At 37.3% G+C, this 12,437-nt stretch overlaps 1 protein-coding gene across 7 annotated transcripts in view; it reads left to right on the top strand.

The window, feature by feature from the left end:
- LAMA2 (laminin subunit alpha 2) overlaps window positions 1–12,437 on the top strand; it is a 625,652-nt gene that overhangs the window by 494,858 nt on the left and 118,357 nt on the right. For all 7 annotated transcript variants that reach the window (XM_074397494.1, XM_074397493.1, XM_074397490.1 and 4 more), the window contains 3 exons: window positions 7,229–7,345; window positions 8,613–8,776; window positions 10,067–10,205. In XM_074397494.1, coding sequence (XP_074253595.1) covers window positions 7,229–7,345; window positions 8,613–8,776; window positions 10,067–10,205 — 420 coding nt within the window. The remainder of the gene's footprint in view (window positions 1–7,228; window positions 7,346–8,612; window positions 8,777–10,066; window positions 10,206–12,437) is intronic.

The raw sequence follows: 12,437 nt of genomic DNA, 5'->3' as shown, positions 1-12,437 counted from the left end.
CAGCCTCCTGAGTAGCTGGGATTACAGGCACGTGCCACCATGCCCAGCTAATTTTTTGTATTTTTAGTAGAGACGGGGTTTCACCATGTTGACCAGGTTGGTCTCGATCTCTTGACCTCGTGATCCACCCGCCTCAGCCTCCCAAAGTGCTGGGATTACAGGCTTGAGCCACCGCGCCCGGCTAATTTTTGTATTTTTAGTAGAGACAGGGTTTCGCCATATTGTCCAGGCTGGTCTTAAACTCATGACCTCATGATCCACCTTCCTTGGCCTCCCAAAGTACTGGGCTTAAAGATGTGAGCCACCGTGCCCAGCCAAACCAGTATTTTTTAAATCTACTCATTTCTATTTTCCTTTGGATTAAGTAGTAAGAGGATGTATTACATTTTTAAATATATTGTGTTTCTAGGTCCCTCCTCTGGGACTAAGCCTTGTCATTCTGGTAGAAGATTGAAGAGGCTTACTTTTTTTCTTAACTGACGCACCTAATCTTAACCAATGTGGAGTCTACTGACATGCTAGCAGTATTCCAGAAAAAGCTCCCTCCTGCGAGGCGGGATGCTAGGCCGCTGTCCTATCACAGGCTCCCGCAGGATTCGCCATGCTCAGTGACACACAAGCCGTATGACTTACCCAGAGGTGCACCTCTCTATTTTATGGCAACAGTTTGAGAAATGAAAATTACCTGTGTGGAAAGCAGAGTAAGTATTTGAGAAATATTTCAAGAAAAGTTATATGGCACAGTCCACAGTACCTTCAGTCGTTTCCTTTAGTGATGTTTAAAACCAGAAATCATCATTCTTGGGCACCCCTACAAATGCCTAGAGCTTATGTATAGTCACTACTGAAAATCTAAATGGTCCTTTTTGGATTTTTATCTTATGTGCTGTGCTTAACTCAAGGCTTGTTAAGAAGTTACTGGATAAATAGATAAGCTAACTGAATTCACATGAATAAGATAGAGATTATTTGAGGTTGCTTAGATTATCATGGTTGCTGCTAAAATGGCTGAAAATCACGTGGAATGTTTGTTAAACAAACAGGTCCCATGGGCTCCCACCCAGAGTCTGTGTAGGCCAGTCTGGGGTATGGCCCTGTGTCCATATTTCTAACACTCTCCTTGGGCTAATCTGATGCCTATACAGGTTTGAGGAAAACTGATACATTGCATCTATTTGATTGCATAATAAGCTATATTTTAAATAAATAACTCCCTTATGACTGTGCCTACAATGAAGGTGATATAATTAAGACCCAACTTGAAAACGTTTTATTTATTTTAAGGTGGTAAGTATGTAATTTTATGTTTAAAAATTTACTGAATCTACTTCATTCAGGAAACATGCTAGGTACCAAAATTTATTGTCTCAATGAGGAGGCCCCTAGAACAGCAGCATTAGTGTAGCCTAGAAACTTCTCAAAAAGACAAATTCTTGGACCTCACCCCAAAATGATCAACTCAGAAACTCTGAGAATGGGGCCCAGAAATCTGTGTTTTAAAAGCTCCTCTAGTGATTCAGATGCAGCCTCACTGGTATAAACAATAGAACACCATCTCTAATGACATCAAGTAACTTGTATTTAGTGGGAGGTGTACACGTAAGCAAACCACTCCATACACTACCGTAATGATCACAGAGGTAGGCAAAGGAGGGAGTCTCAGTCACCCCTGAGTTTAGGAAGGGCTTTGTAAGGCCCTGACACTTGTACTAGATCCTAAAGGGTGAGCACTCGGCCACAGGAAAAGGAAAAGAACATTGCAGAAACTGGGAAAAACATATACAAAGGCATGGAGGAAAGAAAAGGACATTTTGGGGGAAAGTTCAGTGGCTTGGTAGGTTGGGAAGAAGACTGCGTGTTGAGCGACTGGATGGATAGAAAGAAAAGATAGGCAGAGTGCAGACCTTCAGTTACAAGAGAATTACACCGTGAGACTAAGTTGAGAATTAGGTTTTATCCGGAAAGCTATAGAAAGCAATTGAAATACGGCAGTCTTGGGTTTAAATAAAATTTAGGGGAATTTGAGTGGTTCAAATAAACTGAAGACATGGTTTTGTATTGGAAAATGGTGTGATATTAGGCTAGAAAATTAGGCTGTGATAATATTTATTTAAATTTCTGTCTGGTACTACCATTTCAAGGTATTGTTGGTAACCAGGGTATTTGGGATTGAATAGAAATTATTCTTGGCCTCCAAAAACTTATAATATCCCCCAAAATTCAGACATTTTAACCTTTCACTTGACCAAATACTGTGATTTCATTGACTGGGAGATTTCAGCAAAAGTTTCACAAGAATGACAGCATCCTAGCAGAAATTGAGAGGATTTGAAAGAAAGGACAGAGTAGCAGGAGCCCCAGCCCAGAGCTCCAGAAGTGTAAGGTGGTCTTAGGAAATGTTCAATAGAGCAGAAAAACTTTCAAAAGCTACGTAAAAGTCTGTAGCACAGATGGCTCTGGAATTTGGAGCCAGATCTTAGAAGGCTTTGAATGCAGCCTACTAGATGGTGATGGAGTTAGAAGAGCATCTCCAGTGAGGGAGAGAGGGCCGAAGGGAACTGGGGACCTCATGGGCAGAAAGAGAGGAGACGAATAATTCAGTGAAGTAAATAATATGTATGGAACAGTCTATCCCCAAATCTACCACTATGACCTTGCCAAAGAAGGCAGTGCAGATCAGGAGTATGTTGCTCCATAAAGAATACACAGGCCAGCCTGGACCATATGGTGAAACCCTGTCTTTATAGAAAAATATACAAATTAGTCAGGCATGGTGGTGTGTGCCTGTGGTCCCACCTACTTGGAGGCTGAGGTGGGAGGATTGCTTGAACCCAGAAATTTGAGCCTGCAGGGAGCTGTCATGGTGCCACTGCCTCCAGCCTGGGTGACAGTGAGACCCTGTCTCAAAAAACAAACAAACAAAAAAAAGCAAGGAAAACAAGAATGGACAGGAAGATAGTTTTTGCAGGTTTCTGAAGAATCCACCACACCAACACACCAAGAAAAAACAAAGGAAGGAAGGAAGGAAGGAAGGAGGAAAAGTTCAATTTGCAAAGCTCCAGAATAGGGTAAGATCTAATTAATTACAAGTTAAAAGTAGAAACATAATCAACCTTCATATTCAAACAGAATCATTGAGTGATTAGGCTTATACTATACTTTTTATAGAATAATTCTCCCTATACATAGGGCTTTTTTTTTTTGTTGTTTCTTAAATATTCTAAGTTTCCTATCCTAGGTATTTTATATGCTACATCATTTTCTATCTCTGTCTTTGTTTTTGTTGCACTCATCTAATTTCCTTAAGAGTATATTATACATGAATTTACTCATTCGTTTTATCTCTACTGCACACAAGCCATGAGGAACATGTGTTCTTCCTCACTTCATCCGCAGATCCTAGAACAGTATCTGCCAAAGGCAAAACAGTTTTTTTGGTCCATGAATAAATGAAGGGCCATAAAGCAGACCCAAATACTCCATATTTTTACCAATATTTGTGAGCTCCAAATTTCCATGTTTCCTCGATTAGTTCAAAGCTAGATTTCATCAGTATCTAATCTGAAAAATAGCCACCTCTAAAATCTCTTTAATCTCACCATCATCATTTCTGATTGAGTATGAAAAGAGGCATATTTTGATCTTTGCATAACTATTGACTCCCTAATGTGACTCAATTAAAGCTTTTACAAAAGATTCTAACTCACTACTTTATTGAAATGAAAATATATATAGCTCTTCAATTAACACATATGGAAATATTCTCTCTGCTTCCAGTGGCACAGCATGTTAAGTTACCTTGATCCATTAATTCAAACAAGCCATGTTGGAAAGATTCCTGTATTTCTGTACATGGCATACTTTAAGTCAGTTCATACAAAAGCTAAGGGCTAAAATTGGCAGTTGTGTAAAATAATGTTAGACCCTTGGAAGATAAGATATGACTTGTAATCAGGGACATTTGGGACTGTTCCTATGTTTGTTGTCCGTGAAGAGTGAATGACACATGTCAGAACTTGCTCTGAATTAGTGATGGGAGTAGCTAAATGAACCAAGTGTCACTAGGACAAGTCCCAGGAATTGACTCAATTTTCTTTTTTCTTTTTCTTTTTTTTTTTTTTTTAAGACAGAGTTTTGCTCTTGTCACCTAAGCTGGATTACAATGACGCGATCTTGGCTCACTTCAACCTCTGCCTCTCAGGTCAAGCAATTCTCCTGCCTCAGCATCCCGAGTAGCTGGGATTACATGCGTACACCACCAGACTCAGCTAATTTTGTATTTTTAGTAGAGACAGGGTTTCATCATGTTGGCCAGGCTGGTCTCGAACTCCTGACCTCAGGTGATCCACCTGCCTTGGCCTCCCAAAGTGCTGGAATAACAGGCGTGAGCCACCACAGCTGACCCATTTTCATTTATTTATTAGAAAATATTTATTGAGGAAACTCATCTAGGTACTAGAGATAGTGATACATAAGGCTGTCTTTATGGAATTTGTTTTATAATTCAGGAGATGGTCACTAAACCAATAAATAGGTATAAGATATGACCATAAAGTCTGGATACATAGACTGAAATACATAACTTGTTTATTGATATGTAATACATAGTATGTTTCATGATATAGTGTAATACATTCAATATGCATAATACATATGGCATAATACATTCCATTCATTGACAGCATATACTGCAACAGGCTGTGCCTTTCTGCTGGTCCCTGTATATGCATCTGTGATGCACTGGTGTCTCTGATTTTCATTACATAATCTTTGTTTTTAGCAACTCCCATCAAAAGTAATCAAGATGAATCAATCTATATAAAAAAGAAAATAGGGCCGGGCGCGGTGGCTCAAGCCTGTAATCTCAGCACTTTGGGAGGCCGAGGCGGGTGGATCACGAGGTCAAGAGATTGAGACCATCCTGGTCAACATTGTGAAACCCTGTCTCTACTAAAAATACAAAAAATTAGCTGGGCATGGTGGTGCGTGCCTGTAATCCCAGCTACTCAGGAGGCTGAGACAGGAGAATTGCCTGAACCCAGGAGGCGGAGGTTGCCGTGAGCCGAGATCGCGCCATTGCACTCCAGCCTGGGTAACAAGAGTGAAACTCCGTCTCAAAAAAAAAAAAAAAAAAGAAAAAGAAAAAAAGAAAATAATATTATCTATGTTTCTGTAGTTTTTGAGCACTCCACAGAATATAACTCAGATAAACAAGTACTAAGAAGAAAAAAATAAGCTAATTATAATAGTGAAAATTACAGTGTTACTGTATGCCAGACAGTGTTCTAAGCTAATTCTCTAATTTTACAGTGAATGTCTATCACATGGGTTCTTGTTAAAATGCAGATTCTGAGTCAGTAGTCCCCAAGAATGGATTGAGATTATGTGTTTCTAATGAGCTTCCTGGTGACATTGATGCTGCTGGTGAATGGGCCACATACACTTTGAGTAGAGAGGGACTAAACATTTTATATGAAGCTAAATTACTTCCTTAAGATTTTATAGCTTGGGAGTGAGCAGAGCTGAGATCCCAAACCAGGAGGGTTGTCACTTGAATGCAGCTTTTAATTACTGTGCCCTAGTATATAGAGAATGATTGAGAAGAGGATGGGTGCTCTTTTAGACAGGTAATAAGAGGAGTGACTATTACCAGAATGGAAGGAGGAAACAAGCCAAGGAGTAGGAAGAGCACACAGTGGGAGGATCTGCAAGGGCAGAGGCTTAGAGGGAGGAACTAGATATATGGGCCTGGCAACATACTGAATTGATTGATGAAAAGAAGGAAAGAAAGGTATAAAATTAGCACTAGCCCAGTGCAAATTTTTTAAAAATGTGATTTCTATAATAGAAGGGACAGTATTTGCACAGTCCAGGACCCAGAATCTATCATTAAATAGACAGGAGTTTAAATCTTAACCACACTGTGCAACGTGACCTTAAAGAAACCATTTACTGTCTTGGTTTATTTGAGCTGCTATAGCAAGAGACCAAAAACTGAGTGGCTTGTATGCAATCAAAATTTACTTCTTACAGTTCTGGAGGCTGGGAAATCCAAGATCAAGGTGTTGGCAGATTTGGTGTCTTATGAGATACCCCTTTCTGGTTCCCAGACATCATTTTCACTGTGTCCCCACATAGTAAAAGGATGAACAAACTCCTTCAGATCTCTTTTATAAGAGCAATAATCCCATATATGAAGTCTCTGCTTCATGACCTGGTCACCTCCAAAGGCCCCACTTCTAGTCCTATCACCTTGAGGATTAGAATTTCAACATATGAATTTTCAGAGAACACTAACGTTCAGACCACTGCCCTTTACCTGTTCAATTTTCCACTTATGTAAAAAGTGATCAACATAGAATCCAGAGTTGGCATAAAGTAAGAAAAGCTTATAAACTTCCTGGCACATATTGGGATCTACATGAATTAGCATTATTGTCTATAGAAAAAAACTAAGTGGTCAAAGCTTAGTATTATAATTGAGGCAGTTAAATCTGTAGGTAGAATGGTGATTTCAGGAATAGGAATGAATCAGAAGTATAAAGAATTTTTAAAAAAGTAAAAAATATGCCCCAAATGGAGAAATAACAATATTTGTCTCTCATGAGTTTTACTCTTCTAGGCTGGGATTGCATTTCATGTAGTTTTTAGACAAGCTATATGTTCCAAAGCAAAATTATAATCTTTTCCTTATGAAACAGTCCATTTGGTTTATTCTTCCATGTGATAGTTTCTCTATTTCTTAAAAAGTACAAAAAAAAGTACTTCCCCTAAGTTTCCTTAAAAATCTCACTTCAAATTTTACAGAAATCCCATTGAATACATCTGCTTATGTTTATGTTCACAAAGTACACATTTGTATATAGATTCTAGAACTCAATATATAGTACCAATGCAACTATTCAGCATTTACATTTTAGTTAAAAATGGATGTTCCATCTTTCTTTAAAAGTAGTTTTAATCCCTCAACTAGAATCGCATAACTTTTCTTCACTTGGTTGACTTTCTCACAATGAGAAGGAGAAATAACCGATACAAGCCTCTACATAGAAGAACTCTTGAAGGACTCGCTAAGTAGTTTATATTATTCTCATCTAGCCACACTGTCAACATGATGTACCTTTTTTGCCAAGCTTTTATTCGAACAGCTCAGGAAAGTCAGGAATACAGGGCTAGATAGGATTTTGCAAAAATGCAATTTTGATGTCTTGTTCACATCTGTCTACAGAAAAAGAAGGAGGCTGTTGAAAGTGGCAAACGACAAATTGAGAACACTTTAAAAGAAGGTAATGATATACTCGGTGAAGCCAACCGTCTTGCAGATGAAATCAACTCTATCATAGATGTGAGTATTTGGTAGAATCAAAAGAGATACGGTAATACATAAATGGGAGCCAATGAGAAAGCTCAGTAATATAAATAAATATTAGTCTTTGTTTTCTTGTGGAGATAAAATTATTTTGCATGATTCTGCTGTGACCATGCCTCTCAGTTGGTGACAATTGGAATGTCTCTTTGTTCTTGCAATGGACATGAGTGTTTGTGTAAGGGTACTCATTTACACAAATCCGTTTTTGTCCACAGCGATGAAAGACATTTCTTGTTCCTAGAACAGCACTTACAGTCTGCTTCAATATTTATATAACATTGGTTAAAAGAGAAATGTAAATTTACAAACAGGCTTTTAATACGTAATATCTAATGTATTGCATAGAGTGATATGTAGTCATCGATATGCAAATGGCCTAATATATCCTATGAAGTGGCATTGTTTAAATAGATAGGCTTTTCTTGGTGTAAGCTGGCTTCTTAAATTCATAGTCTATTTCATTAAATAATGACTTTAATTCTCTATTCTTTTTGCTATGTTAGTAAATTTTTTTTTTTTTTTTGAGACGGAGTTTTCGCTCTTGTTACCCAGCCTGTAGTGCAATGGCGCGATCTCGGCTCACCACAACCTCCTCCTCACAGGTTCAGGCAATTCTCCTGCCTCAGCCTCCTGAGTAGCTGGGATTACAGGCACACGCCACCATGCCCAACTAATTTTTTGTATTTTTAGTAGAGACAGGTTTCACCATGTTGACCAGGATGATCTCGACCTCTTGACCTCGCGATCCACCTGCCTCAGCCTCCCTCCCAAAGTGCTGGGATTACAGGCTTGAGCCACCGCACCCAGCCTAAATTTGAAGTTTCATTTAAAGACTAAACATGTGGGCTGGGCGTGGTGGCTCATGCCTGTAATCGCAGCACTTTGGGAGGCCAAGGCAGGCAGGTTGCCTGAGCTTAGGAGTTCGAAATCGGCCTGGGCAACATGGCAAACCCCATCTCTACTAAAAATACAAAAAGTTAGCTGGGTGTGGTGGCTGGGCACCTGTAATCCCAGTTACTCAGAAGGCTGAGGCAGGAGAATTGGTTGAACCCAGGAGGTGGAGATTGCAGTGAGCCAAGATCATGCCACCACATTCCAGCCTGGGTGACAGAGTCAGACTCTGTCTCAAAAAAAAAAAAAAAAAAAAAAACTAAACACTTGTAGTTATGTCTCATAGAGAAATTAGTAAAAGAGAGAAGGCTTAAATTCACTTGCTTAAAATATCCTCTTCTTTACATATCAGTATGTTGAAGACATCCAAACGAAATTGCCACCTATGTCTGAGGAGCTTAAAGATAAAATGGATGACCTCTCCCAAGAAATAAAGGACAGGAAGCTTGCTGAGAAGGTGTCCCAGGCTGAGAGCCATGCAGCTCAGTTGAATGACTCATCTGCTGTCCTTGATGGGTATGTCATTTACGTTGGAAACGTTTGTGTATTTTGATGATTGTCCAAAGGTTTTGACTAGCATAAATGGTAGAGAGTCATTTTCAAATCCTGATTGCTGTTAACTGTGAAAACACTAGCTACATGGCCTTCCTGTGGAAATGCTTAATTAGGAGGGTCTGGGCAAAGCTCTACTGGAGCAGCATCAAAAGTCTGAGTTACAAGTAGATTCAAATATGGCTTAGTAGGAAGCGAACATAGCCCTAGGCTACACTTAGAAAAAAATTTTTTTCTGTTCTTTATTAGAAAGCACAGTGGTTGCCTTATTAGCATTTTAAATAACACATATAAAACACATTCTGTTTCAAATTTCAGTTTTATGTTTCTAATGAAATCAAAACAATTTATTGTTAAAAGGGTGGCTTTCTTTTTTCCCACTCTTTTATGCTCCAGGGAGTGATTACATTTTCTCCTGTAAAATAGCAGCTTATTCTAGCTGGGATTATTATATAGGTCATAGGAGGGAGAGAAAAGAGGGAAGTATGTATTTGACTTACAAACAGCCTTCTGTGTATAACTGATAGGTTTCTCCTACAATTTTGGGATTGTCATGATTAATAGAGGTGCTATTAGCCTCAAGAATAATTTGCCCAAATAAATCTACATCACATGGGAGGCTTTGTTCTCATACTTAATACTTCTTGTTACAAAGAAAACAATATTAATTTCTGAATACCTTGGACAATATATGCAGTATCATTTTATATCAAACATTTGCCACTTTATAGTGAAGGGTGGGTGGTAGATGAAACAGAAAGCTAGCTATCACTAGACCCAGGCTCTAAGTCCTTACTTGGGGACATATTGGTCATTTGGCCTGAAATAGGCCATTTAACCTTCTGAGATTCATTTGGTCTCCTCCGGGAAGTGCACCTACACCGGAAAGATTTTGTGATATTAATTCCAGTAATGTAGTACACGTACTTTGAATCTCACAGCATGCTTCACAAAGTGAAGAATTGTCTCATACCACACACCTGCTTGAGCACATGGTTGCAGAGGAGGATGCTATGGGTTTTTAAGATATGTTGGTAGTATTTCACAGCTGAATTATTTAGAAATACAAACTTAGGTTGTAGAAAACTACAAGACAATATCATAAGTAGATACCTCACTATGATTCAGAATTGTGATAGTTACCCTGGCCATGATCATTTGGAAGCCAGATTTCTTATAGTTAGGATGTTCTTCACTTGAGTACCTGAGTACCATTGAGTGACGTGACATTCTTTTTTTGAATCGTCTCACCAGAATCCTTGATGAGGCTAAAAATATCTCCTTCAATGCCACTGCAGCCTTCAACGCTTACAGCAATATTAAAGACAATATTGATGAAGCTGAAAAAGTTGCCAGAGAAGCCAAAGATCTTGCTAATGAAGCTACAAAACTGGTAAGAAACAAATAGCACATGTGGAAGCCAACCTTTTTGAATTTTTAATATTTAAGTCAGTCTGGAAAATCCCAGTAAATTGGCATATTTGTTTTGGGTCATTTTTGAAAACCTCTTTTAACATTTACCTAAAATAAATTCTCAGTATGGTATAATGATAGCAGAACTATTTTCTCAGTCACCCACTACCACTGTGAGGGGTTAAAATTATAGAAATGAAGTGGGTTTGTGCTACTGACTCGCAAAATAAAATGGGCAAAGAGAACACTCTAGATAGGGAAATTTATCACAATTTTGTCAAATGTCATTAGTAAAAAAGAAAAAAAAAATAGCCATTGCATATAATCACACACAAGTTGGTTACATATGAAGTTTGGCTATAAAATGCACTTTTTGTAAAACATACTGGATCATATGCTTCTAAACTATACCATTTTTATGAATTAATGAATTTTTATGAATTTATGAAATCAAAAGCTCTTAATCTTTGGCTGCAGTCATTGCTCATAATACATTTGGAACCGGTATTTTAGAGTTTGGGCATTCCAAGTTCTATCACCTTATTTGAATGCCTTTGATGTTGACAAATCTTTATTCTTTAGATGTAAAGCAACAGTTTGTAAATAGTTGTATGATAAACCTTGGTAGTATTATTTTAGTTTTAGTTTTAAGAAAATCTCATAGGAATCATCCCGAATAAAATGTTCAGAACCAGCATTTATTCCTTTTGCTTCACATAGAATCTACCAAATACATGAAATTTTTCTGGGAAAGGAAACCTGATTGGACATTTTGACTGTAAGTGAAATACACATAAGCAGTGGTGTTAAAGAAACTGATCACTATTTCCTCTGCTTTGCTATAGGGCAAAAATGCTTTCTAGGATTTCAGGGATATTAGAGATACTTACCACAGTCTTAGCAGGTTCATTTTGTGGTCATAATGAAAACATCCTATTCTATGAGCAATTAGTATTGTTGTTGGTTTCTCTTGAATGAGCTGTACTATGTTCTATTTACTTATTCAACATAGTGGCATGATCATTGCCGAAGCATTTCTATGTTCAGTTATCCTTTCAAAATGAATCACTTTTCAAATCTAAACTAAAATTTTTATCCACCTTCTGATAGATAATTGTCTGTTTTAAATATCCTATTTTCCATGTTCCCCATTTTCATTTCACCTGTTTTATCCTATGATTATTTTCAGTACCTAAAATGGTGCCTGGCAAATAGTAGGCACTTATGAATGAATGAGTGAATTTTTTCATTATAATTGACACCTTTTATGCCTATTCATAATCTTTTATATCAGTAAAAATTTGCTATAGTCATTTATTCATCCTTATAAATTTCTTGTAACATTTTATATTAAGGAGCTGTTTAATTTTACCTCATTTAATACCTTCACTTTACACTTGGGAAACTCATTTTTTACCCACATGAAGTGTGCACTTACTTCTTACCACCAATGCTTACGCATGGTGGGCTAACCAACCTCAAACACAGAGTGATGGTAAGTTGTAATGCAGTATTATTCCATGTCATTATTTCTTCTCTCTTTCCACAATCATTTAAAAAAATTAAGTGTCTGAAAAATTACAAAATAAGTGCTATAGAGAATCGCTGACTTATTAAATGACTATCAGAAAAGAAAAAGGAGATGATCTGTCCAGGAAATTTTGTTGGAATGTGTTTCATGAACAGAATAAATAAAATTTTAGTATTAAGAGATCATTATAGTTCTATTTTGCTGGAAAGGAAATATATTTGAAAAACATTAAGTTGAGTAATTATCTATATAGGACTAACATCCCATAAATATAATATCTGGTATCATTGCTAAAGCTACAGATCAACAGAGAAGAATGAGATTAAATGTATTATTTATGTATAAAAGAGTTCAAAGCATCATAATACAGAAGAGTTCTCTACTCATTTGAGTCTAGCTTTAGAAAGAAGGAAGAATGTTTTCAATAAATTAAAAAGAAAAACGAAGAAACCAAGTATATATTTGCAGGATGAAAGCAAAAGGTCAAGTAATAAAGCAACAAGTTACCACTATGAAGAAAATAGAGGTCAGGTAATTTGAGAAGAAAAAAACATTGAAAAGACCATAAGAAAAGAAACAAAGAAATGTTAGAAATAACCTACAAGCGTAATTAAGACAACGTTTTTAAATAAACTTTGATTTTTAAAAAATTTGCTTGCCTTCCTATGTATAAACACACAT

Source organism: Saimiri boliviensis, chromosome 4, assembly GCF_048565385.1.
Source record: "Saimiri boliviensis isolate mSaiBol1 chromosome 4, mSaiBol1.pri, whole genome shotgun sequence".
In the NCBI taxonomy this organism is placed as follows: Eukaryota; Metazoa; Chordata; class Mammalia; order Primates; family Cebidae; genus Saimiri; species Saimiri boliviensis.
This window is presented reverse-complemented; position numbering and strand designations above follow the sequence as displayed.